The sequence below is a fragment of the Trypanosoma rangeli genome, assembly GCF_003719475.1.
Source record: "Trypanosoma rangeli strain AM80 chromosome Unknown Tra_15.4_contig_00036, whole genome shotgun sequence".
Taxonomy (NCBI): domain Eukaryota; phylum Euglenozoa; class Kinetoplastea; order Trypanosomatida; family Trypanosomatidae; genus Trypanosoma; species Trypanosoma rangeli.
Window position 1 is genome coordinate 60,390 of NW_021705780.1, and position 23,426 is coordinate 83,815.

The 23,426-nt window shown below is 50.4% G+C and overlaps 15 protein-coding genes and 1 pseudogene across 15 annotated transcripts, besides 21 other annotated features; all 16 read left to right on the plus strand.

The window, feature by feature from the left end:
- Window positions 1-302: 302 nt before the first annotated feature.
- Window positions 303-1,484, plus strand: TraAM80_01744 (flap endonuclease-1 (FEN-1); the record flags this gene model as incomplete). The annotated part of the gene is made up of 1 exon (XM_029378775.1): window positions 303-1,484. One exon carries the CDS (start codon window positions 303-305, stop codon window positions 1,482-1,484), a length of 1,182 nt encoding a protein of 393 aa, XP_029241393.1.
- A 16-nt stretch (window positions 1,485-1,500) lies between these two features.
- Window positions 1,501-1,530: a microsatellite.
- Window positions 1,531-1,636: 106 nt separating this feature from the next.
- Window positions 1,637-1,654: a microsatellite.
- A 325-nt stretch (window positions 1,655-1,979) lies between these two features.
- TraAM80_01745 (uncharacterized protein) lies at window positions 1,980-2,546 on the plus strand (the record flags this gene model as incomplete). The annotated part of the gene is made up of 1 exon (XM_029378776.1): window positions 1,980-2,546. The coding sequence occupies one exon, from the start codon at window positions 1,980-1,982 to the stop codon at window positions 2,544-2,546; it is 567 nt and encodes a 188-aa protein (XP_029241394.1).
- Window positions 2,547-2,830: 284 nt separating this feature from the next.
- TraAM80_01746 (uncharacterized protein) lies at window positions 2,831-3,835 on the plus strand (the record flags this gene model as incomplete). Its single annotated transcript, XM_029378777.1, has 1 exon — window positions 2,831-3,835. The coding sequence occupies one exon, from the start codon at window positions 2,831-2,833 to the stop codon at window positions 3,833-3,835; it is 1,005 nt and encodes a 334-aa protein (XP_029241395.1).
- A 308-nt stretch (window positions 3,836-4,143) lies between these two features.
- On the plus strand, window positions 4,144-4,998 carry TraAM80_01747 (uncharacterized protein; the record flags this gene model as incomplete). Its single annotated transcript, XM_029378778.1, has 1 exon — window positions 4,144-4,998. One exon carries the CDS (start codon window positions 4,144-4,146, stop codon window positions 4,996-4,998), a length of 855 nt encoding a protein of 284 aa, XP_029241396.1.
- An 850-nt stretch (window positions 4,999-5,848) lies between these two features.
- Window positions 5,849-7,243, plus strand: TraAM80_01748 (uncharacterized protein; the record flags this gene model as incomplete). The annotated part of the gene is made up of 1 exon (XM_029378779.1): window positions 5,849-7,243. The coding sequence occupies one exon, from the start codon at window positions 5,849-5,851 to the stop codon at window positions 7,241-7,243; it is 1,395 nt and encodes a 464-aa protein (XP_029241397.1).
- A 277-nt stretch (window positions 7,244-7,520) lies between these two features.
- Window positions 7,521-8,621, plus strand: TraAM80_01749 (uncharacterized protein; the record flags this gene model as incomplete). The annotated part of the gene is made up of 1 exon (XM_029378780.1): window positions 7,521-8,621. The coding sequence occupies one exon, from the start codon at window positions 7,521-7,523 to the stop codon at window positions 8,619-8,621; it is 1,101 nt and encodes a 366-aa protein (XP_029241398.1).
- Window positions 8,622-8,707: 86 nt separating this feature from the next.
- Window positions 8,708-8,728: a microsatellite.
- A 253-nt stretch (window positions 8,729-8,981) lies between these two features.
- TraAM80_01750 (proteasome alpha 7 subunit) lies at window positions 8,982-9,698 on the plus strand (the record flags this gene model as incomplete). The annotated part of the gene is made up of 1 exon (XM_029378781.1): window positions 8,982-9,698. One exon carries the CDS (start codon window positions 8,982-8,984, stop codon window positions 9,696-9,698), a length of 717 nt encoding a protein of 238 aa, XP_029241399.1.
- Window positions 9,699-9,804: 106 nt separating this feature from the next.
- On the plus strand, window positions 9,805-10,130 carry TraAM80_01751 (hypothetical protein; annotated as a pseudogene).
- Window positions 10,131-10,153: 23 nt separating this feature from the next.
- Window positions 10,154-10,696, plus strand: TraAM80_01752 (uncharacterized protein; the record flags this gene model as incomplete). The annotated part of the gene is made up of 1 exon (XM_029378782.1): window positions 10,154-10,696. One exon carries the CDS (start codon window positions 10,154-10,156, stop codon window positions 10,694-10,696), a length of 543 nt encoding a protein of 180 aa, XP_029241400.1.
- An 81-nt stretch (window positions 10,697-10,777) lies between these two features.
- Window positions 10,778-10,801: a microsatellite.
- A 15-nt stretch (window positions 10,802-10,816) lies between these two features.
- Window positions 10,817-10,857: a microsatellite.
- An 82-nt stretch (window positions 10,858-10,939) lies between these two features.
- Window positions 10,940-12,586, plus strand: TraAM80_01753 (uncharacterized protein; the record flags this gene model as incomplete). Its single annotated transcript, XM_029378783.1, has 1 exon — window positions 10,940-12,586. One exon carries the CDS (start codon window positions 10,940-10,942, stop codon window positions 12,584-12,586), a length of 1,647 nt encoding a protein of 548 aa, XP_029241401.1.
- Window positions 12,587-12,654: 68 nt separating this feature from the next.
- Window positions 12,655-12,708: a sequence feature (A-rich).
- A 122-nt stretch (window positions 12,709-12,830) lies between these two features.
- Window positions 12,831-12,894: a microsatellite.
- Window positions 12,895-13,043: 149 nt separating this feature from the next.
- On the plus strand, window positions 13,044-14,048 carry TraAM80_01754 (uncharacterized protein; the record flags this gene model as incomplete). Its single annotated transcript, XM_029378784.1, has 1 exon — window positions 13,044-14,048. One exon carries the CDS (start codon window positions 13,044-13,046, stop codon window positions 14,046-14,048), a length of 1,005 nt encoding a protein of 334 aa, XP_029241402.1.
- A 231-nt stretch (window positions 14,049-14,279) lies between these two features.
- Window positions 14,280-14,297: a microsatellite.
- A 306-nt stretch (window positions 14,298-14,603) lies between these two features.
- Window positions 14,604-14,625: a microsatellite.
- Window positions 14,626-14,797: 172 nt separating this feature from the next.
- On the plus strand, window positions 14,798-15,607 carry TraAM80_01755 (uncharacterized protein; the record flags this gene model as incomplete). Its single annotated transcript, XM_029378785.1, has 1 exon — window positions 14,798-15,607. One exon carries the CDS (start codon window positions 14,798-14,800, stop codon window positions 15,605-15,607), a length of 810 nt encoding a protein of 269 aa, XP_029241403.1.
- A 140-nt stretch (window positions 15,608-15,747) lies between these two features.
- Window positions 15,748-15,796: a microsatellite.
- A 340-nt stretch (window positions 15,797-16,136) lies between these two features.
- Window positions 16,137-16,171: a microsatellite.
- A 90-nt stretch (window positions 16,172-16,261) lies between these two features.
- Window positions 16,262-16,314: a sequence feature (A-rich).
- Window positions 16,315-16,362: 48 nt separating this feature from the next.
- Window positions 16,363-16,395: a microsatellite.
- Window positions 16,396-16,986: 591 nt separating this feature from the next.
- Window positions 16,987-17,019: a microsatellite.
- Window positions 17,020-17,196: 177 nt separating this feature from the next.
- On the plus strand, window positions 17,197-18,144 carry TraAM80_01756 (uncharacterized protein; the record flags this gene model as incomplete). Its single annotated transcript, XM_029378786.1, has 1 exon — window positions 17,197-18,144. The coding sequence occupies one exon, from the start codon at window positions 17,197-17,199 to the stop codon at window positions 18,142-18,144; it is 948 nt and encodes a 315-aa protein (XP_029241404.1).
- Window positions 18,145-18,223: 79 nt separating this feature from the next.
- Window positions 18,224-18,257: a microsatellite.
- Window positions 18,258-18,369: 112 nt separating this feature from the next.
- Window positions 18,370-18,394: a microsatellite.
- A 277-nt stretch (window positions 18,395-18,671) lies between these two features.
- Window positions 18,672-19,106, plus strand: TraAM80_01757 (CCCH zinc-finger protein; the record flags this gene model as incomplete). Its single annotated transcript, XM_029378787.1, has 1 exon — window positions 18,672-19,106. One exon carries the CDS (start codon window positions 18,672-18,674, stop codon window positions 19,104-19,106), a length of 435 nt encoding a protein of 144 aa, XP_029241405.1.
- Window positions 19,107-19,365: 259 nt separating this feature from the next.
- Window positions 19,366-19,402: a microsatellite.
- A 77-nt stretch (window positions 19,403-19,479) lies between these two features.
- TraAM80_01758 (uncharacterized protein) lies at window positions 19,480-19,974 on the plus strand (the record flags this gene model as incomplete). Its single annotated transcript, XM_029378788.1, has 1 exon — window positions 19,480-19,974. The coding sequence occupies one exon, from the start codon at window positions 19,480-19,482 to the stop codon at window positions 19,972-19,974; it is 495 nt and encodes a 164-aa protein (XP_029241406.1).
- Window positions 19,975-20,216: 242 nt separating this feature from the next.
- Window positions 20,217-22,181, plus strand: TraAM80_01759 (uncharacterized protein; the record flags this gene model as incomplete). The annotated part of the gene is made up of 1 exon (XM_029378789.1): window positions 20,217-22,181. The coding sequence occupies one exon, from the start codon at window positions 20,217-20,219 to the stop codon at window positions 22,179-22,181; it is 1,965 nt and encodes a 654-aa protein (XP_029241407.1).
- A 10-nt stretch (window positions 22,182-22,191) lies between these two features.
- Window positions 22,192-22,297: a microsatellite.
- Window positions 22,298-22,825: 528 nt separating this feature from the next.
- Window positions 22,826-22,859: a microsatellite.
- Window positions 22,860-23,161: 302 nt separating this feature from the next.
- Window positions 23,162-23,187: a microsatellite.
- Window positions 23,188-23,377: 190 nt separating this feature from the next.
- Window positions 23,378-23,426: a microsatellite.

Here is a 23,426-nt window from a genome sequence, read left to right on the forward strand (position 1 = left end):
TTTAAGTATTTGATTCGGCGCTTGCGTGTTTTTTCCTCCCGTTTCGTGCTGCTCTTACTCCGTCTGCCTGTCTCGTTCCAAAGCAGAAAAAAACAACGGGGATGGGGGAAAAAAAAGCAATGAACTAATACGTCCTCTTGCACGTGCTGTCTTTTCTCCTTTCGCTGCTGTGCCTTGAACCATGTTGTCTGCAGCCACCATCTGTGCGACTGACAGGAAGCGAGAGGGGAAAGCAAAGAGCAAAAGAGAGTGGCAAGAAGAAGTAACGGGGCAGGTAGTCTGTGTGTTAAGCATAACAAGAGATGGGAATCTTAGGCCTTTCGAAGCTGCTCTACGACCGGTCGCCCACAGCCGTTCGTGAGCATGAGCTAAAGAACTACTTTGGCCGTCGCATTGCTATTGATGCCTCCATGACGATATACCAATTCCTGATCGCGATGAAGGGCTTTCAGGATGGGCAAGGGGTGGAGCTGACGAATGAGGCGGGGGAGGTCACCTCACACTTGAACGGCCTTTTTGCCCGCACGCTGCGAATGGTGGACGAGGGCCTGAGGCCCATCTATGTTTTTGACGGTAAACCGCCCACGCTGAAGGCGTCAGAACTCCAGGAGCGGAAACAGAGGGCCGAGGAGGCGCAGAAGTTGTTTGAGGCGGCCAAGGAGGAAGGGAATGATGAATTGATGGAGAAGATGAGCAAGCGAACGGTGCGGGTGTCAAAGGAGCAGATGGAGGAGGCGAAGAAACTACTGCACCTTATGGGCATTCCCGTTGTTCAGGCGCCATCGGAGGCCGAGGCTCAGTGTGCGGAACTGGTGAAAAAGAAAAAGGCTTGGGCCGTTGCGACGGAGGACATGGACGCCCTTACGTTTGGGGCACCAGTGATGCTTCGGCACTTAACATACAGCGAGGCAAAGAAGCGGCCCATCGCGGAGTTTCACTTGGATGAAGTGTTGAGCATGACCGGGTTGACCATGCCACAGTTTATTGACCTCTGCATTTTACTGGGTTGCGATTATGTGCCCAAGATTCCGGGCATAGGCCCACAGAAGGCGTGGGAGGGCATCAAGAAGCACGGCGACATTGAAACACTTCTGCAGTCGCTCGACACCGCACGGCACAAGGTCCCCGATGGATTTCACTACGAGGAGGCGCGACAGTTCTTCCTTGCGCCTGAGGTCATTCCCGGGGAGGAAATCGAGATTCAGTTTTGTGAGCCAGACGAGGAGGGGCTCATAAAGTTTCTGGTGGAGGAAAAACTGTTCAATAGAGACCGGGTGGTGAAGGGAATTCAGCGGCTCCGCAGTGCACTGACGCGAAAGACACAAGGCCGCTTGGACCAGTTCTTCACAATCAAGAAGCCGGCGCCGAAGCCCGGCACAGGTGGCGCAACAGCCGGTGTGAAGCGGGGACGTGGCGCCATTGCGTTATCGGGGACGCTGCAGCAGAAAGGGAGCGGTGGGCATAAAAAAATGGTAAAGAAGTAAATTTGCGGTTTCACCGTTTTTTTTTGTTTTTGTTTTTTTTGTTTTTGCTCGCGACAGAGTTTGTTGAACCATCCGTAGAAGATTCCGGGCAGAGACCACTGGTCAGCAGGAATGAGGAGGGGAGTATGGCGGTGGAGAGAGGAGTCTTAAGTTGTGTGTGTGTGTGTGTGCTATGTCCCTTTAATGCCGAGTATGGCGTGAACACATGGGCGGGCAAAACATGAAACATGAAGAATATTGTCCACATTACAATTGGTCTCATTTATATGCATCCCTCTGTTTTTTCCCCCGCTGCTTTTTCTCTTTTTGCTGGGTATATGTGTATGTGTCTCTCTGTCTGTGGACTGGCGTAGGTACCTATTTGCTCCTCCCTTTCTTTTTCTATTTATTCCTCCTTTTCCTGTTTTATTCACCATTGCGTCTTTGCATGTGCGTGCATGCGTGCATGTTGTGACCTCCTGACACAAGCGGGGGAAACAAGGGGGCACGTTATTGATGTCAGGGGCTCTCGGGCGTGGATCGTACCGCTCTGTCGTGGCGGGGACGCGTAATGTGCCAAAGCGCATGACATTTTACCCCTGTGCGTACGAGTTGATACAACTCCACAAGGTTCATAGGGAGGTGATACGCCACTTCTACGTTAGGGACAAGATTTTTGACAATAAGTTCCCAGGCACGGCACTGGCAAATGGCTTGTTTAAATTCGTCCCTAACCGACGTGAGGCGTATCACATGCGTGAGGTGATGGAGGCTATTCGCCGCCGCTCAATATTAATGCATCGTGTTCAGCAACAACAGGCGATCAATGCCAAAGTAGTAGAGGAGTTGGAAGAGGAGCATGGCAAGGCGTCGGCAGCGGCTATGCTGCACTTCACCACACCTGATTCTGATGCCTACTTTAACCCACAGCAGTACCAAAGTGTTGCGAATGCATGGCCAAACTACTGGCAACACCCTAGCGTTGCACACGTGGTGCCCAAACCCCGTTGGCGTCGTGTGCCAGAGCTTGGCGGCATCACACGCGTGCAAGACCCGCTGGCGGAGCAGGCGAACGACTACTAGTGCCGCATGCTGGCGAACACCCCTAAGGAAGGTGGTGGCATGGGGGTTGTGGACATGAACGTTGTGATTCACATGAGATCTTGCCACCTTTTTTCTCACTTGTATCATTTCCATCCTTATGTTCGTTTTTTGCCTGCGCTTCTGTGTCTGTTATTTGGAATATACCCCCCTCTCCTTCCCTTTTACTTTTTTTTCACTGTTGACGTATTGTAGCTCTTGAAAAGACAAGGGCGGTACGACGTAACAGGCGAAGAGCAGAAAGGGAGAGATACAGAGCTCATTGCATGACAGATGCGGATGGTAACCTTGCAGACTACTGGACGTGGTGTGCCAAAAATGGCGTCGTAAGCAAAAAGTTGTCGCTGCGCAGGTGCGTGCAAGGACTCATGCCGCAGCTCTCGCTTCACGTTGACGAACCCGTACGTGCTGGTGCGATTGTGGCGACCGTGCCGTATCTTGTGGCGCTGAACGTGCAGACGATTAGGGGGGATATGAAACCTGCCATAGTGCCCCCTGTTTGTGCGATGTGTACATTTTTGACACGCCGTCGTCGGATGGATATTGTTACCGCGCGGTCTTTGTGGCTTGCTTGCTGTTTAGCATGCTACAGGCGCCTGCTTTTGCAGGGACACTCATTAAGCAATGCACCACTTTTTTCGCGTCTTCTAATGCCAGAATTGCCCTCGCCCTTTACACCAACATACATCCGGGGGTATCCCGCCCTAGCCGCCTCCATACCGGAAGGCGTAGATGATGCCGTGGAGCACTCATTCCTCTCACTGGTGCGAAGACAAGTGGAGGGTCAACTGCGCGTCACACATGCAGCACTGCATTTTTATCATCGACGACGATTGCCTCATCTATCACAGCAATTTGTTCCCAGCTTTGATGAGCTGTGCGTGGCATACCGTACTGTGCTTCACCGCAGTCTGTTGTTGCCTGTTGACTGCGTCCCATCATCGCCGGGTGACTTGGCGGACTTGTTTAGTGAGCGGCCCGATCTCGATCTCTTGCCGACGCTTGTGCCACTTGTCGATGTTATTCGAGGCTCCTCCGCCGCACGGATGTCGACGAATGCCGCGGGCAGCGACGTCCGCGGAAGCGGTGATGACAACACTGCAGCAAATTGTGCGCTCTACACCTGCACACAGGCCGATTTTTTTTCCTCGGGGAGTCGTCGACGTGTCGTTTTTGAAACAGAACCCCTTTCTAGCCGTCGCGTGGTGGTATGCGCTACGAGGGACATGAAAGAGGGGGAGGAACTCCTGCTGGACTACAGCTCACCGTGACGGCGACACAATTGTTTGAATTTTATTTTCACTACTGTCCACCCACGCCGCTAGTTCTCATCGTAGACGTTGAGGGCATGCGGTGTGCAGGCACGTGTATGGAAGCTAATGAGTTTCCACTACGGGCCACCCCCCTGTTTTCTCCTTCCCTTTCATGACTTCTTGTTTGTGCGCGCTCTTTTTTTTTTTTTGTTGTGTGTGTGTAAGTTATTGTCTTCTGCGTCTAACAGCGAAGCGTACCACAACACAAGACTTGAGGGAAGGAGCGAACGAGAAGACACACACAACAAAAAAAAAAAACGGGCATAATGTCAGAGTTGGTGGGGCTTGATGTGAAGGCTGCGGTGGACTACAAGAGTACCTCCAGGGCGAGACTGGCCTTCCAAAAACGCGACTTGGAAATGTCTCGGATCGAGCATTTAAAGCCGCTTCCCCACACCGAGTTTCACAGCTCTGCCGTTACAGATTACATCAAGTCAGTTGTATTCGGCGGCCTCGATGGCATAATGACGACCTTTGCCATTGTTGCAGCGGCTGTTGGTAGCAACAGTAGCTACACGGCAATTCTTATTTTTGGGTTTTCCAACGTCATTGCCGATGGGTTTTCAATGGGCTTTGGAGAGTACGTCTCTGGGGAGGCGGAGCGGGAGAATGCACTGATTGAGCGTCGTCGAGAGGAGTGGGAGGTAGAGAATGCCTTTGACCTGGAGGTGGACGAGATGGTTCAGATATATGAGGCGAGGGGTCTTTCGCATGAGGACGCCACAACAATTGTCAACATCATTTCCAAGGATCGAAGACTTTTTGTGGATTTTATGATGATGGAGGAGCTCGGTCTGGTGCTGGATCTCAGCGACGTACACAGTCCAAAGAAACAAGGCATTGTCATGTTTTTCTCCTTTTTACTGTTCGGTATCATCCCGCTGCTGGCGTATATTCCTGGGAAGGGTAAAGGTGTGGATGTCGTCTTTGCGATATCTTGCATCCTGGCGACCGTTGCACTTCTGGTCCTGGGATCACTTAAGGGATATTTAACCGGTATCAGCATGTATCGCTCCGCTACCCTGATGCTTATTAATGGTGTCATCAGCGGTTTGGTCAGCTACTCTGTTGGTATGGCCGTCGAATCTCTTCTTAGTGTGGAGTTTGGTGCTAAAGCGTAGATCTCGTAGCCCCCTGCCTTTTTCCCCTTTTACTTTCTTCTCTCGAGTTAGGCGGTGGCGAGGAAGAGCTGGCGCGGCACCGGGTGTTTTTTTTTCTCTGTTGTTTTTTGTCCTGCAAATAAAGAAAGAGCAGAAGAGATGGGGGGGGGGGGGCGCGAACGACGGTTTTGTTGCTGCTTTCATTTGCGAGGACTTAATTAATTCCTCTTTGGACAGTCACTCTCACGGTTGGCCCGCTGTTATTCGGCGGGCCGCGCTTGGAATCCACGGCGGGGGATGGGAGTAGGTGGGCGGGCGTGTGGGCCCATGTAGAGGCGATAGGCAAAACTGGTCGTAGATGGTAAGGTGGCATACATGCGAAACACATGCGGGTCGGTCAAAGACAAAAGAAGGAAAAACAAATCGCATAGGAAACAAGAGGCGAAGCAAACAAGCGAGGTGAACGCAGAGGAAGTGCACGAGCTTGGCGCATACAATGGGGCTGAAGGTGCTGCGCATTTACTGGGCCCACAGTTTTCTTTTTATTAGATGGGGAACCCGCCCACTTACTCCAAAAGAAAGAAAATGTTATTATTAACACTATTTTTTCTTTTTTTTTACGCCCCGCAGGCATGTATGTGTGTATCTCCCTAATTGCTTCTGCGGCTCATTGTAAATATTTTTTTTTCTTAAAAAACAATCTTTCATGGGTCTTTCAGAAGCACCGTTACGGTGTAGAATTCTCCCTCGACGGCGCTTTCCCCTCCTTTTTTTTCATGCATGCATTTTCCTGGGTCTCTGTATTTCCCCCCCCCCTCCCCGCCGCCAGGCAGAAGGTGGGACCCCCATTGTGAGCACCTTTACATGAAATATGCAGGCTTTACTCGATGAGGTTTCTGTTGGGCTAATAGATGAATTTTGCGTTCTCTGCAATGTGTGGCTTGCAGGTAATGTGGCACAGCACACACATGGAAAGAAACATGTGAAGTGGAACGAAACCGCACAGGCAGTCTTTCGTCAGACGGCACCGGCAGCTTGTGTTTTGGTGGCTGCACTTCTTTGCCATGAATTGGAGTGCGAGGTGCGGGATCACTACTGCCTCTGTTGCCGCCAGCATGTGGGTGAAAAATTTTTCCAGGCCATACAGCACCTTAATAGCAGCGGGCACCGTCGAAAGAAGGAATCGCCGGCGCTATTTGTCTCCACCGTGATACGCGAGGGACTGCCTCATGGGGATGGCTTTGTCCAGGATATATTTTGCTCCATTTGTCTCTGTGTGGTTCCCATGCAGCAGGAGAAGCACCGTCTTTCAAAGCGGCATCAGCGGAACCTGCGGGTGGCAACATCTTCCGCCTCACAAATGGAAGCAGCAAAAGTAAGGCGGGAGATGTGGACTGAGCTGCTTCAGCCTATGCACGGTAATGTTTGCTGCTCCTGTGCCGAATACGTCGCTGTAGAGGATATCATGCAGCATTTTACTTCAGCACAACACAAGAAAGCACATGCCGCAGCACAGGGCACGAAGCACAAGGAAGGGATGACAAGCTTGCGAAGCCTCCTTGAAAGTGCAAAAGAGTACACCGCGGACGGTTACTGTTCAGTGTGCGATGTCACGGTGAGGAGCTCCATGAGGGCTCATCACACACAGGGGAAGCGTCACAATATGGAACTTCTGAGGGCACATTGCGAGCCTAACAGGCAGCTACGGTTATGGAAGGAACGATTCAACATCGCTGTAGAGAAGAAACGCGAGCGTCTAGTGAATGCTGACAAAAAAGCTTCCACGGTCGAGGTGCCGTCGGATCCGCTCGATGCTTTGATATCGCATGATACGCATGTTGACAAAACACCTGGGACATACCAGTCTCAAGCATCGGAGTCCTTTCCTCTCGTTGATACCCCACTGCTTTTTTTCTTTCTCAAAGGATGCTGCATCCTTTGTAACTGCAGTGTGGCACCTCAATCGACGAGGCTGGTGGCGACGCCTGTCTGCAAAGAGCACTGCCTATCCTCAAGGCATCAAGAGGCTCTTCGTGACTTTGTTTTTCTGCAAAGGAAAGTGGAGCTGGAGGATGCAGCAACCGCTTGGGCGGCGCGCTGGTACGCGGCGGCGTTTGGCGTCCTACGCGAGGAGTGCGCCTGCTGGCGCGAATGCGCCGAAGGCTTGGGCCTTCACACACACGACGATTTTCTGAAGTTACTCGAAGACAACTTTCGTATAGATGCATTTTTGGAGGCCGTCTGTGCGCTACGGCCAGCTCAATGAGTTTCAAAACGACGTCTTGGCTTCGCGTTTTTTACTTTTTTTTGTCCTTGTGCAGTTGCAGTATCTTTTTCCCTCCACTTTTTTTTTGTTGGTTTTCAGTTCTGCGCCTTGTTTGTTTCCTTCCTTGTGTGTTGCTGAGGTGGATGCACTTAAGCTTTTTTTTGATCTTGTCTTCCTCTTTGGCTTGTTGTTTGTGGTTTTACAGGCGTCCCGCTTCACCGTAGTGCTGGAAGAGTGGGTAAGTTGGAGGGCGTGTTAGCGGGTGGACTCCGGTGCGATGGCAGAGCGACGGCAGCCGCGGGTGCTAGGCGCCAAAAGAACGGCGTCGGATGCCCTGGGCACACGCGTCATGGGGGACGAGGAGATTGCCACGGTGATCAAGCGTGTTGTGGCTGGCACCGTGGACGACGGCGTCAAGCTGGAGCAACTGGAACGTGCGCTGGCCTTCTACGCAAGCCGCAACAGTGAGTACACAAGACCCGGGGAGGATGACATAAACGTTCTCACGTCGGAGATTCTAAACAACTCTATTCGCTCCGTCATGCTCTTCGGCGACTTTTCCGCCGCATTCACAGATGTCGAGGTGTACTCTGTCTCTGTTGCGGTGCAGTACAACTTATCTCTAGAAGCACTAACGATGAATGGGATTAATATGAGTGATGAGACGCTTTCGATGCTGTGTGGGGCACTTGTCCAGTCACGGATAAGTTTTATTGACCTCTCCAACACCCCATTAGAGGATGAGGCAGGACGCTCCTTGGCGGCTTTGGCGCATATTAACCCATACGTGCGTACCATCATTCTCGATGACACGCTCATAGCTGAGGAGGTGCTTGACGAAATAGACTTGGCCTGCCAGTTCAACCAAAGCAATTTTGAGGCGAACGGCGGCGCGGTGGAAATCACAAAACCTGCGGAGTTGGCGCGGCTGCGACATCGTCTGCAGCACATCATTCGAGCTAAGCATAAGAAGATGTACTATTGTGTTTCCCATTTGCTGGGGATGTGCCCTAACGGGGATCTCTGCCTGTACTCCCACGCCCTCATGACGACAGGCGCGCCGGACGCCAATGCCAACCTTCACGAACATCTTGCAGATCTCTTTGCGACGGGTGGAAATTGGCAGGACAAGCTTCCGCAACCACCTCAGGCAGGGGCATCCTGGAAGGACCCGGATGAAGAGCAGGGCCACACACTGCGTCTGAATCTGTCAAGGTGCAAGGCAGTGGGAGCAAGAGGGACAGGAAAGGGGAAGGAAGGGAGGGGGATGCGTCACCAGACAGATGGCTGGCGTGGGTCATATCGGGCTATGGGTGCAACTATTGCGGTGGTGGTGGTAGCGCTTGTCGCAGGTCTTTGGTCCACCCGGCGGAGGTAATGCCGATGCTGATTTTGCAGAGGAGGTGGGTGTGAAGTTGCAGCAGCGCGTTCCTGATGGCGTCCCTGTGAGTGTGTCTGTTTTTAATATATATATATATATATATAGTCTCAGGATGTGCTATAAGACATACTGTCGCAGGCCCCCGTGTGTGGTCGTTGCTTGGCCTTTTTTTCACCTTCTTCCCTCTCTCTTTCTCTTTCTCTTTTTCTCCATGTGTGCAGTATTTCTTATTGGTCTTTTGTTTCCCGGTGTGTGTATTGTTTTTTTTTTTGCAGGTTTTATTGCTGTGAGTCCCACAAAGGTGTCATCAAAGCAGAGAACGAGAAGAAAAAGAGCGGAAAAAAAAATTTCTCAGAAATGGCTGGTACTGAACACGACCAGTCAACGGATATCTTCTCAGCTGATGGCCGAGTATTTCAAGTGGAATATGCCTGCAAGGCCGTTGACAATGGCAGTACGGCCGTTGCTGCGTGTTGCAAGGACGGGGTTGTGGTCGCGGTAGAAAAGATTCTTACCAGTCGTATGCTGGAGGCGAGGTCGAATGATCGCATTCACGCTGTGGACCGCCAGGCTGGTGTCTGCATCTGTGGCATGCTTCCTGATGGCCGCGCCGTGGTCACACGAGCTCGTGCAGAGGCGGAGAACAGCCGCGAGATATTCGCTACTCCCATTTCAGGAGCCGTGCTTGCGGCCCGTATTGGTGAGTTTATGCACGTCTATACCACCCACTACGCCTACCGCCCTTTTGGTTGCTCTGTTATCATTGCATCGTACGCCGACGACGGTCCCCAGTTGTTTGTCTCTGACCCGAGTGGAACAGTGGCTGGCTACCACGGTATAGCACTGGGGAAAGGGAAGACCGTGGCCAAGACAGAGCTAGAAAAACTGGATTTTAAATCGCTCACCTGCGATGAGGCGGTGGTGCGGCTCGCCAACATTCTTCACGAGGTGCACGATAAATCAAAGGATAAGTTGTACGAAGTGGAGGTGGCATGGGTGTGCAACAAGTCCGATCGTGTCTTTCAGCATGTGCCAAGCGTTATGATTCCGAAGCCTTCTGAGCCGCAGTCGTGAGAAGTGGAAGAAGGGATGAAAAGAAGAAAAAAAACGAGGGAAAAAGACTCCAAGGAGAAAAAAGGCTGAAAGCTGGTGGTGGGACGGGGAAGAGGAAGGAGACTATGTTGCATAAAGTTGGTTTCTGCGCCCTGCAGCCGATTTTGTTTTGGGAAGACGTCTTTATTTTCTTTTTGTTTCCCTTGTTTTTTTTTTTTTCCTTTTTGATTGTTTTATTTTACTTTGCGGAGCTTTTTTTGTTTCCCTTTTCTTCCTCCTTCTTCCTGTTGGCGGTGCCCTCCACCGCCGGCGAGGAGGTGTGGCTCCGACTCTCATCTCCGCGTTAGAAGCGTGCTCTTTGTTTTTTTTTCTTCTCGTGCGTTTGTTGCCTGCGTCCCTCTCCTCCGCGCTAGTGGCTGCGAAGGGCGTCGGTGTCGTGTGAGGAAGGGAGGAGGCATATAGACGTAGCACCCGACATGGCTCTGCGTGGTGCGCCGACTCGCCTGGGTGTACACCGCGTTGGCTATACGCATCCCAGCACTCTCCCTGTTCCGTGTGCCCAGCGCTGGGACCTGCGGCTGGCGCGTGCCCGCATTTTTCAGGAGTACATTGAGGAGAAAGCGCCGGGTGCGTGGCAGTTAGAGGACGAGCGGTCCATGTCGCCGGAGTTCAAGACTTTTACGGGGTACCCAATGCGGGAGATGCGTCCGGGGTACGGCCAGAACCTTCCTGACTACATCATGAAGAAGCGACTACCGAACAACACACATTATGAATTATTTGCTAGACGTGATATCCCTAATGAGGATAACGCAATGTATGGAAAGTATCTCTACGACATGACCGTGCATGGGACGTCGCTGCCGTCGACCTATAGGATGCACAAAGACATCAACAAGGCCCAGCGTAACGACAGGAAACTATCGGGGAACCGATTCAAGGTAATTTGTTCCTCTGGAGCAAAGAGGCCGCCTTCGGGGTGGGAGCCAATTCCAGATGCTGTGGATGAGGAGGAGTAACATGCTGAGGTAGCATCCAGTGAGTTGTTTATTATGGATCAGGATTCTGATTGCTACGGTATGCAGCTGTTCCTTTTTTTTTGTTGTGTGTGTGTGTGTTTGAGTCTACTGATACTGCTGTGCATGCACCCTACTTGCATGCATACATGGAAGCATGCTTGTGAGAGTGCATTTGCCTTTTGTCCTCAATGTGGCTCATGATTTGTGGTTTGCGGTCGACCATGTTAAGGAAACAAAAGTGATATGAGTAGTAGTAACCTCTTCGTGATTGATGGCTGGAGGCGGGAGTTGGCAGCCGAAGATCATGTGCAGCGACAACACCTTGCCAAAACCTCGTTGCAGCGGAATTTTCGTGGTGATGCCCAACGACGTGTAACATCGTCGTCTGCGTCGTCCGACATGATGGTGGTGGACTGTTGTTGGGCACGTGGCCACCGCAGCGGGGGAGCATCGCCAGCCCTCTCGACGTATCTTTTTTGTGCCCTCTCTAGTGGTGCTCTGTGCATCCTCAACACCACAAACTTCATGAAGATGTACCTCTTTGAAAACGATTTGCCACGACGCAATCGCAAGGAAGAACACGCACAGAGGAAGGATATCTCGCGCCAGCACGATTCCCAACGAGAAAGGCTGGCAGCCATTGACTCTGTTCTTCTTCCTTGTCGAGGGAAAAGGGTGCCAACGGTGCCGGGCACGGTGCCCGGTACGACACCGGAGGGAGAAGAATTTTTGTCGCTTGTGTGTGCCACAGCGGAGGGCTGGTTGTGCCTCTTCACCGTCGAACCCGATGCACCCAGTTACACGCGTTCTGTAAGCGTCAAGATGGGTGCGGTTCACAAAGCTGTTGAGTTACCCTACGACAACGATGCTTGTTGCAAGGGGACGTGGGAAAAGGCATACATCCGGTTCAGTCCAAAGGGGGGGCGGGCGGTCGCTGTGGTTTCTGCACGAGTCCCGTGCAGCAAAGCCACTACTGCGCTGAACGGATGTGTTGTCGCAGGCGAGAGTGTAGAGTACGTGACACTGTTTTGTGTGTTGAAGTGGCAAGAGGGTGAGACACTTGAGACGTACACAGTGGAGACATCATGGACAAGCGTGCGGGCTCCGAGCAATAGCGCCTCGGTGGGACTAAAATACGTTGGGTGGTGGGATGACGAGGATATCACTCTTATGACGGCGTGGTCGAATGGCACGGTGTCGCTTCTCGATATCAACCTGGAAACTGTGGCGCACACCTCCATCTTCTGTACTCCAGCGGAAGAAGTGGCTGGGCGGGTGTCTGTGGTTACGGCCGTTGCTCCAAGTGCCTATAACAAGGGGAGTGGACGGCCCTCCACGTCTCAGCAGGTGGGGCTTGTAGCCATGGTCCTGGATGGAAACATTGTCATGGTCTTTACTGTTCATGATCCACAGCAGTATCGTGTGACCGCAAACAGGGATGGATCACCAATGAAAGCCACGAGGCTCGAGACAACGAGGGACCGTACAGAACCAGGAAACGAGTTCACGCTGCGCCCGGGGCACCACACCTACTGCAGCGAGGACATTCCTGTAGCTGATCTTGCACTTTTCGACAATTTTATTCCTTATACCTTGGCTGTGCTCCTGCAGAGTGGTGCGCTTCTGGCGCTTGACACGCTCACTATGGAACTCCTACATCACCGTCCGCTCCGGCGTCTTTTTCCCCCGAGAGGAGGGACAACAGCTCAGCAAGCAGGCGATAAGCAGCAAACAGCAGTGGTGGGAGACGGCAGGGACTCCCGCAGCAGCAACAGCAGCACCACCGGTCGTGGGATGGATAGTGTCAACTACTTTCTTAGACCGAAGGAGAGACCGATGACAATGTGTGTTGTCGAGCACAACACCGTTGTGTTCTTGCGCCCTTCTTGAATCGGAGCTCTCCTTGCATGCATTCAACTTTTCCCCTTCTCTCCTTCTAATTAATAGCGGCGTGAACGCACACAAACAAACAAAAAACGGCCAAAAAACAACGACAAGTAAAAAAAAAAAAAGATGCACTCAAGGACAAAAACGCGGCGAGTTATATTCTGTTTTGTATAGTGGCATATTGGGGCTGAGGCCTGGTGTATGTGCCTCTACTTGGTGTTAAAGTGTATTTATGCAATATTTTTTTTCTTTCCTTCTGCTCTCTGTCTTGGTCGCCCTCTCTTTGTGAGCGTGTCTCTCTCTCTCTCTCTTTTTTTTTTTGTGGGCTTTTGCAATCCCCCCCCTTCCCCCCTTCCTCCCTCCTCACAACTACCCTCTTTTTTTCTTTGTGTGCTGCGCATTTGTGTGTGCTGTTCCTGGCAGTTATTTGAGGAGCAACCAGTCATTACTTTACCGCTGGATGAGTCTTTTTGGGCGGAACCATTTTTTGCTTTGCGTGCCTCTCACACGCGGCTACCACCACGGTCTTCAATCGATGTTGCCCCGCTTCACCGTCGGAAAGTCCATGGTGATTTCAGCTATAACGACTGGGGCACGGTACTTTGCGCGTGTCTCTCCTGTTCAGGGGACGATTGAGTCTCCCAAGGGCGGATTTGTGACGGACGACGTGAAGATTGACATGAATGCCAATATCGGTGGTGCCTACGCGCGTGGTGTGTTTGCGCGCCGTGAGATAGGGTATGGACGTGAGATCATGAACATCCCTGCCTACGCCATGTACATTGGCGAGAATGAAAACCAAACCCTTCGGGAGCAGGTGCTGATTCTCACAAAAGAGGTGTTTTCAAAACTGGTGCTTGGATCCCCCGAAGAGAAGCGGTACATTAAACAACGCGTCATGACACTCATGTCTGGCGGCTTCTCATACTTCACACGAGAAAAGGATGTCTTTGAGTTCGTGGAAGACGTGCGGGCACCGGGTCCAGAGGGTGTTCTCACGAACGGGGCGAATTATCTTCTTAGCGGTGAGTTTTCCTCTTACGACTTGCAAAAGCTTCCACTTATCATTGAGTTTAATCGCTACGACGTTGAATACAACGGGCGACGTGGCATTTGCCTGTTCCCGGAGGTGCAGTACTTTAACCACCAGTGTGAGCCTAACGTGGAGGTGACAATTACGTACAATAGTCTGAAGGGTAGATTTTTCCTCAGTGCGCGAACCGTGCGGCCGGTGAGGGAGGGAGAGGAGCTGTTTGTTAACTACATGCCTGGAAACACCCTCCCTTTGTCGCGGCTGGCGTTGGCGATGAAAAAACGATGGGGCTTTGAGTGCACCTGTGTGCGATGCAAGAGCCGTGGCATTGGCGCTGTGACAATGCTTTTCGTCATCGTATTGCTTCCCATGATGACGTACCTCCGCTCCATCAATGTTCGTCGCACTAAGGAGAAGCAACGTGGACTCTGAGAGGGTGTGTGTATGTGTGGCGCCTCAGATACCACCTTGTACGGGCGGCCGCAGTTGAGGGGCCGCAGCCAAAGGCCAGAGAGGCGATGATACGAGAGGCCGGGAGGAAGCTTCTACCTGTGCCTTACATTCTTTCAGCCATGTTGTTTCTGCAACATGGATGAATTGATCTCTTTTTCCTTTTACCACTACCATTCGTCGCTGCTGTTCCGATGTGTCTTGTCCCTTTTGATATATATATATATATATTTTCCTTTTGCTTTTTCTACGGCTGCGCAGTTATTTTGCTTCACCGAGCAACCGATTTTGGTGGCGCAGGGTCGCGGATACATAAGTGCTGCAGAGCAGAAGGCACCAAAAAACCAAAGACAGGCGTTGCAGAATAATATTAAAGGCAGCTGCGCGCAAACTACCTCTCTGGCCACAACACAAAGGCAACACCAATAGAAATATTTAAGACATTAAAGCAACAACAACAGGAAACAATACGACAGGGGGAGAAGGAGCACCGCAACGGAAGCGAAATAAAAGGGAACGAGAGAATACGTGACGGATTATATATATATATATATATTTAGGAACATCCTTTTTCCCCCGCCCTTTATTCGTGCTGCTGCTACGTTTGCAAAAAGAAAGCATTGCAAAGCTCAAAGGCGAGGGTGACGCGTACACGTTGGCTACATCCACCTCTCTTCCTCTCTCTATATAAATATCTATATAGTCACTGGGTTGAGTGTGACTCCCTGATCATGATGCCGAAGGATCCTGGGCTTTGGGGAACAGGCTTGCTTGGCGGCTCCACCACAGGGACTTCAGGTGGAGCTGCAAATGCGACCAGCCGTACTACGACAGGGATAGGTGCTGGCACCACTGCAACGCAACTTACTTCTACCGTCCCTGCGGCTTCTACAACAGCAAGCGGCACATCAATTCCTAGCAGCAATAGTTACGCCTTTTTGTCCTCTTCATCCGTCACTGTCGCCTCCCCATCGTTGGTTGTGCAAAGCGGGAGTGGTGGTGTGAATGGCCTCGGCAACAACGCAGTCGGTTTGATGCCGGCGATCGTCAGACACGATCGGTCGCAGGAGTTATGCAAGTACTTCCTTAACGGGGGGTGTCTTCGCGGGGCGCAGTGCCAATACCTCCACGAGCTACCGGACGAGCGGCACCTTGATGTGAATGGCTACGGGTACATTCTCAACCCCAACGTCCACAATGCGCAGAAGACACTCCCTCTAGCACTGAACAGCAACCCAACTGGTAATGTTCAGGTGAATGGTGGGACTTTGTCACCCTCGCCACTCATGTTAGGGCTTAGTTCGGGCAACAATAGACAGTCACACGGGGCGAAGGCTAAGTCACAGACATCGTTTATGGTGGGCGTACCGACCCACCTGCCTTTTCAGTTGTCCTCATCGGGTGTCAAGGCATCGCCTCCAAAGTACCGCCCACCTGAACCGTTCTTAGACTACAACCTGCCGCCCACACTAGCACTGCCGTTGAACACGCCGTCGAAGGACGTGGCCCTGCAACTAACCCGCACAATGCTTCAGAACTGAGCGAGGGAAGGAGGGGCGGGGAAGGATCGCGGCGAACAGGCACGGCTTTTTGCTTTTTTCTCTCCTCCTCATCCCGTATTTCATTGATTTTTTTGGGCGTTCTGCATCTTCACCATATGCAAGTGTGTGGCCCTCAGATCTTTTTTTTTTTTTTTGTTTCGCTTGGAGTGTTTTTTTTTTTATTATTTTGACTTCTTTGTGTGTGTTCGAATCTTCTTTCCACCATTGCGAGAACCCCGCCGATGCAGTGCGGGAATGCGGCATCACCGAGTGGGAGGTGTCGGTGGGCTATGTGAATGGGGACAGCAGAGGGCCTTTGTGACGAAATGCAGGAAACTAAAAAAGAATACAGAGAGGAAGGGAAACGAGAAATAGAGCGGGCGAGAATAAATTTTCAGGAAGAGAAACAAATTAGAATAAAAGGAATTGGGCGCGTAAAACGAGCCTGCTTAAATGAAGCAACGACGGCAGTAAGAAAAAAAAAAGAGGGAAGGAAGAACGTCAAATATATATCTTCTTTTTTTTGCGCTATATATATATATATATATATATATATATACATATGTATGTATGTATACATCCTATGTTGTATTATAATGAGAATACTCGGAAAACACCAGCACACGCAGGCGTCTTTGTTGTTTGTGCGAGCATACAAAAAAATAATAATAATCAAACAAAACAAAAACGCACAAACAAAATACAAACGGCAATAAAAACAGATTATTATTTAATTCTTTGAATGATGTGGCGGCGAGAGAGAGAGAGAGAGAGAAAGAGGAAGAAAGGATGCCGGTGTTGAGAATGAGCGGAGGTGCTGGTCGAATGCGTAGACTTGCCTGGAGTATTGACAACTAAAAGGCTTTTGAGCACATGGGGCCGCAGTTGTTACATTGTGATGCATTTGCCTCTCTGTACCTGCGGAGGCGGCAGCTGTGTGCGAGTGAGATGGACGTTGTATGTGTGTGGAAGGGGTGGGTGGGTGGGTGTTTGGGGAACACACAAGCAGAGAGGCAAACCGATGAAGAGAAACAGAAGTATTAAAATGGAAGAGAAGTATATTCCATTCACGAGGCTCCACAGCACCGTATGATGGACCGCCGATCAAAACCTTCTTGTACCTCCACCCATCCAGGCAGAACGTCCGCGTATTTATTTTCTTTTTACCTCTTTCTCCCCTCAACTCTCCGTTGTCGATTTAGGGTGTAGAACCGTTTATTACCCTGCATCAACCTTCCTTCAACGAATGATTTCGTATTTCACCGTTTTTATTCCGCATTTTTTTAAAAATTTCCATTTGCCTTGTACTTTTTAAAAGGGTGTATGCGATGAGTACAGAGGAGTAAAAGCTTCATATCTACCTATATTTATATACGTGCGTGTGTGTGTGTGTGTTTGTGTGTGTGTGTGTGCTTGTCTTGCTATTTCTTTCAATCTAATATAACTATGCGTGTATGCATATACATACACCTATGTGTGTGTATACATTTGGCTTTATGTCACACAAATGTGGCGCAACTGCTCTTGCGTGTACCTCTTGACTGCTTTATTTTTGTTGCTTTCTTCTTATCTCAATAGCGGGGGCGGTGATGGAAGGGCAGAACTCCGGCGCGGCCTCACTTGGGGTGTCTGCAAAGAACCTTTATAGCATTGGACAATACAATGAAGTTCTCTCGGGTTGCTGGCCGGACTCTCTGAGGTGGCAGTGCTTGCCGAGTCTGATGCGGGCTGAGTCTGCCGGCAGCAAGCGAAATAATTCCCCAAGGCATTATTCATCATTGACGGCGAGTACGGAGCAGCAGCGGCAGCTGCCTCTGTGTACCGACGCTTCCGGCGTCTATGTGGCTCTTTCTAACATCAGAAGTGACGGGGGTGAGGAGGTGCCCTCGGCGTGGAGGCCGGCCTTCATCCCTCCAGCAGGGGTTAGTGGCCCCAAACAGACGCAGGAGAAGCCAGTGCCACCCTCGCCGGAGTTGCCCGAAAAGGTCAAGGTATCCATGAGTAAGCGCTGGACTCCATACATTAATGGTGCCGTCCGGCGCTATAAGGTGCCATCGAAAGTTGGGATTAGACGGGATGTTGCTGAGGCGACACGGGGGTGCCCGTTTCGATATCTCGAGGAGATGGCGCAGGTTCACGCGGAGGAGATGGATGGGAGGCGTCGCTTTTACGATGTAATTGTACCGCAGTTAACGCTCCCCACACAGTTCGTTTTGCATGTACCGGACGCGGATTCCAGGCGAGTGGCGGACGAGGCGCACCCCAAAGCAAAGATGCTGGCGAATGCTGAGGCTTCGATGGAGTTACTGCGACGAAGGGTGCTCTTTGACACAACCCTGGGTGCAGTGAAGCCGTACGCCCTGGGAGAGAGTAGGGATTGTCAGAAACTGCAGCAGAAGCGGAGAAAAATGAGGCCGGGAGAGACACCTTTATTCATGCCACCGTCCGCTCTCTCACAAGATCCAATGGTAGTCTTTGCAGAGGCCATGCGATACCAGCGACCCGGGTTGGGGATTTACTCCTTTGATGTATACTGAAGCGAAGAAATCATGCAGATTGCCTTGAAATGGCACATGTTACTGTCCTATCTTGTGCTCAATCATCGTCCATGCGGCAAGTGAGAGAGATAGATAGAGAGAGAGAGAGAGAGGTTGCTACAACAGCGTCAGCCGGTTGCTTTACGTTGTGCGGGGTGCCTACAAGAAGGGTGCACAATTAGAATGTTGTGTACATGGTAGGAGCCTTTTGTTGTCTAATCTCTCTTTTTTTTTCTTTTTTTTTGTCTTTGTCTGCAGGTTACGTCTCTTTAACACTTAAGGAACAGGAAAAACAAAACAAATTAAAAAAAAAGATACTAAAAATTGTAAGGCATAAGGGGAGGAGAAAAAAAGAACATACTCTAAGAGAAGGTTAAGCAACAGCGCAAGGTAGGAGAAAAGAGGTACGGTGGGTTAGGTTGTTTTTTATCCTGTTATTAACCGTTACTAACAAGGAGTGATCCATTTCAGTTTTTTTTTTAAAAAAAGAAGGGAAACGGAAAAACCAAAGGGGGGAAACTAAAGTCATGCAAGGGTATTTTCCAATAAGCCAACCTGTTCTTCCATCAGGCTGGCAGATGGCCTACACCGCGACCGGTCAACCATATTACATGGATCATAACACAAAGACCACGCACTGGACTCTCCCGGAGACTGTCAGCTATTCCTTTGGGGGCTACTATAACCCGGTGATGGTAGCGGGCAGCGGCAGCGGCAGCGGCGGAGGCAGCGGTGGCGCCCGCGGTGGTCGCGGTGTTCGTGGTCGCGGTGGTCGTGGCGGCATCGATCAGGGGAAGCGCAAGACGAAGATGTGCATATATTGGGAAAAGAATGGTGAATGCAATTGGGGTGACCGCTGCGCCTTTGCACATGGCCAGGGGGAGCTTCGTGGGACGGCAAACTCCGCGAGTTCCCAGCCACAACAGTCCCTGCAGGAGGGGGGAGACCAATCGGCGCCGTAGTTCGCATGATTTTAGGAAGATGTTTCACAAACGAGATCCCTATTTGACGCGAGGGTGACGAGAAAAAAACTATGGATAACATACAACAACGAAAAGGATGAACCCGAGTTTGCCTAAGGAACACCGAAGAAGTGGGGGGAAAAAAAAAGAAAAAATGACAACAAGAGTCATTTTGAAGAACTGAGGGGACGAGAGAGAGGAAGCAGACAAATATTTGTCCCTTGCTGTTCTGAGAGAACCAATATGAGAAAACCATGGATTTTTTTTTTCTCTTTTTGTTTTTGGTTTTATTGTTTGTGCCTCTGCGTTCCACCTGTTCCCTCGAGCTTTTCCTGCATCTCTCTGTCCCTTTTTTTTTTTTTTTTAGGCGGCTATGGCCTCTTCAAGCCCTCTGGAGTGTACAAGTGGCGACAGTGAAACAGGGCGAACTCCACCTTCCGTGTGTTCTTGCCCCGATGATGTGATCTCGTCTTTCCTGGCAACGGGGAGGGCGGACAGGTTTCATTGGGAGCAAACCCGATTACTGCCATCCTATTACAGTGACGTTCTTATTGACACTGTTGCCACCTATCGATTGAGGCTGGCTTTTCTGGAGGCAAAGGTGGAGTACCTTAGACGGCGCATCAACGACACGGCGTTGTTGGGGGAGGCTACTTCCCCAATGAAGAGGGAGCAAGAGGTACAGCGCGCTCTTCGCAAGAATACAGAGGCTACCATTGACCGTTTAGCAGATGTTGCCTTGAATTGTTGGGTTGAGGAAGATGTGCACTCGGAAGTCAGTGTGTTTTGTGCGGAGGTATTTGGAGACGCGGATGAAGCGACACTGCGAAGCCTCATGGAGGAGATTGTCTTGGAGGCGGTGTCGTAGATGATGCCGGCGTTATATTTGGGAACGATGTCTACCATGCCGATTTCCGTTTCTACGCTGGCCCTTGAAGAAATTGGACGTGAATGAAAATAGTTGCTTCCTTTTTTTTTTTTTGTTTTGGTGCGTTTCTTACCAAACATTGTTTTTGTTTCTTGGTTTGCTTGGTTCATTCGCATTTTTTTTTTCTTTCTTTGTGCCTTCAGATACCTTGTCTTCCGCTTGTTGCTGTTAGTTAAGAGGTGATGTGCGCGAGACGGTGGTGCGTTTGGTTTGGTATCGTTGTACTCTTGTGGACCTCCGTTATTGACGGCGATGCCGTTCAGCAGCCAGCGGTGGCTCTTTTCGACAGCGAGAGTCGGAAGGTCCTGTCCACCACTGCTTGGAGCGACATTGACTTTGGTGGACATAGCATCATAGGTGGTGGAAAGCGGCCTGCACGGGTGCTTGCGCTTCAAGCGACACTGCCTGTGACGGGCAATTCAAAGAGAACAGGAGGCGACGTGAAGTTGGAGAAGGATCTCTTTTTGATTCCGTACTGTTTCTCTTCCGCCCAAGCGACTGGTGCCCTAAGGGGTGGCACGGCAGCTTCCTGCTCTCTGAGCCGATTTGAGGGGTATGTGCTGCTGCGGTTCCGTGGTGGATGGGAGGATAATTTTGCGGCTTCACTGTGGCAGGACTCCACGCCGAGCATCCAGGTCGAAATTGCCAGGCATATTTTTCGTGAGGTTTTTAACGACAGCAGCGTAACATTTCCCCTGCCGCGTGTGGACTCCTCTGCCGATATCTCTAAGTCTTCTGGTATTGTTCGACGATACGAACTCATTGGGAACTGCAACGACTTTACCGACGAGTGCTTTCAGGCGCGTTACATGACGTACACCACAAGTTTCAAGGAGATACCACTGGAGATGTACACTGGAAGAATGATTTTTCATCTGGGGCATCTCGGGGCTTGGAACAATCCCTGGACACTACGGCTTCAGGGCACGATGCCTCATGAATCCTACACGAATGTCAGCGTTGTCTTCCTGTTGGTTGACACACGCGAATCTTTTAATTGGGCAATGTGGTTGACCGCAACTCTGTCTGGTCAGTTATTCCTGGTTGCACTGTGCGTTGCGACGGTGGTATCTTTTATTCTGAGCACGAAGGAGTTGGGGATGCGGCTTTCAGAGCCAGTTGCATTGAATGAGCGCCGCACCACTGTTCTCTATGAAGAAAATGAACAGGACGACATGTGTTGCCGACAACTTTACCAGATTATGATGGCTGCTAAAGAGACGTGCATGAAAATCGCCACGCAGTTATGCGTGACCCAACACGCAGTTTGCCGTTATCTTAACTGTCGGACGCGACGCAGGTGGGGAGAAGTGTTGTCGCCTGTCGTGACAGACGGTGAAATGCGAGAGAAAGCCACAACGGAGGAGGCCCACCAAAGAGTAGAATTGCGAAATGTCTCAGGGGCTGTGGATGATTGTGGTGAAGAGAGCGGTGACGATGAACACACATGCCGCATCTGTCGCTGCAAGAAACCTGTGGATGAATTATTCTCCCCATGTGTCTGTGATGGCTCTGCTAAGTACGTGCATAGAAGCTGTTTGGAAAGGTGGCGCGCCACGACTTCAAATGCGGAACATCAAAGAGTGTGTGCGGAGTGTAAAACACCATATATTTTAATCTTGGAGCGAGTTCCAGTATCAACTGATGAATTCTTTCACAGCCCAGTTTGTGTTCCGGCGTGCCGTATTCTGGCTACCCGCGCGTTGGGTCTACTCCTCTTTGTTTTTCTGCTTTGGGGTGGCGGGTATTACCTAAAATTCTGCATTTATCTCTTCACAGGTCTAGATGAAGGGATTGTGTGGTCGGCAGCCAACTTTTACCACTGGGTCTTGGGGCTATACAGTATTGTTGCTTTGTGTCTCAACACGTGGGCCCTCGAGTATATTTTGACCGATTTTGTTGAGTCTTGGCAACAATTGTTGCTTCTTGTCATGTCTCTCTGCACAGTTGAGATTCCGCTAAATTACGTGGGTCAAGTAGTCTTGTCATGGCTGATGAACAGGTTTTGTTCACTCGAGGTATCATACGGCTTGGGCATTATTGTTACTGCAATGTCATCTGTGACATTACTTCCCCATCTGTACGTATTTTTGCAGTCGCTCTCCGCCGAGCGTGAAATTGTTGCACCACGTAGTGAAGAAGTATAGAATAGGATCATATTATGAGTATTTTGTGTGCTTTTTTTTATTATTACAATTATTTTTTTTACATTTCTCTCCCCTTTTTGTTTTGTTGTGGTTATTCTTGTTTTTTTTTTTTTTTTGTACTTTCTCCTTCTCCCTGCTTGTTTGCCCTTTCTGCTGCACAACCGGCGCATGCGGGCGACAGTGTGCCGTTGAGACGAGCGGTGTTTTTTTTTTTTTTGTGCCACCGTTCATTGACGTCTCCTTCCGTGTTTACTTTGCTGCCTCCTCCTTTTTCCTCTTTCTGCCGTTTTTGTTTTTTATTGGTTTGCTCCGGTGGGAACGTGTGCAGGAGGGAATTGACGCTCAACAGACATGCTTCGCCGTAGTGCCTTTTCGTTATATTCAGGTGTCGCGGCGCCCCTTGGAAAGGGTCGTGTGGTGCCGCTTAAGTTTGGCGGGCTGAAGCCCATCTATGTGCCCAGGAGCTTTACGAAGCAGTTTTTTGTTTTGGGATTTTGGACCATCGGCAACATGTTACCAAACTTTGTTTTCGGGGCGCTGCTGATTGCGGGGGCCCACGGAGGACTGACGGGCGCATGGCCGCCGGATCCGCATTCGCTGCACCAGTAGGGTCGTAATATTTTTTTGTGTAGGTAGGAGGAGGCATATATATATATATATATATATATATATATATATTTATTTATCTTGTAACTAGTAGTGCTGTGCATAGGGGACCCGAGTTGTGTGGTCAATACGGGACAGAAGAGTCTTTAGCCGCCAGCTTTTGCGTATAGTAATGTTTTATTGGTTTAGTGTGTGTGCTTCGCGCTCTCTCCTGTCTCCGCCAACCCCGTTGCTCATTTATTTGCGTGAAGGTGGTGACAATAGCCGAGGGTGGGTGATGCATGCGTACAAACGACAAGCAGGCAACAATTGATGGTGTTTATTTGAAGGATATGTGGCGTCAGGTGGTGCCGGGCGGCTGCTCCTCGCAGACATATTATTATTATTATTATTTTGTATTCTGTTCCTTTTCTTTGGTTGGCGTACTTGTATGTCTCTCCTCTTTCCGTTCGTCTGTTGACGCTGCACTGCGAGCAGCTTCGTAGGTGTGCCGGTCATTCACTACATTATAGCTGAGGGAAGGAGATAGGACAGCTACACAGCGAGATATTTCGCAAAAGACACCGCCCATATACCCGTCTATATCAGCTTATATATATATATATATATATATATATATATATATATATATATATATAT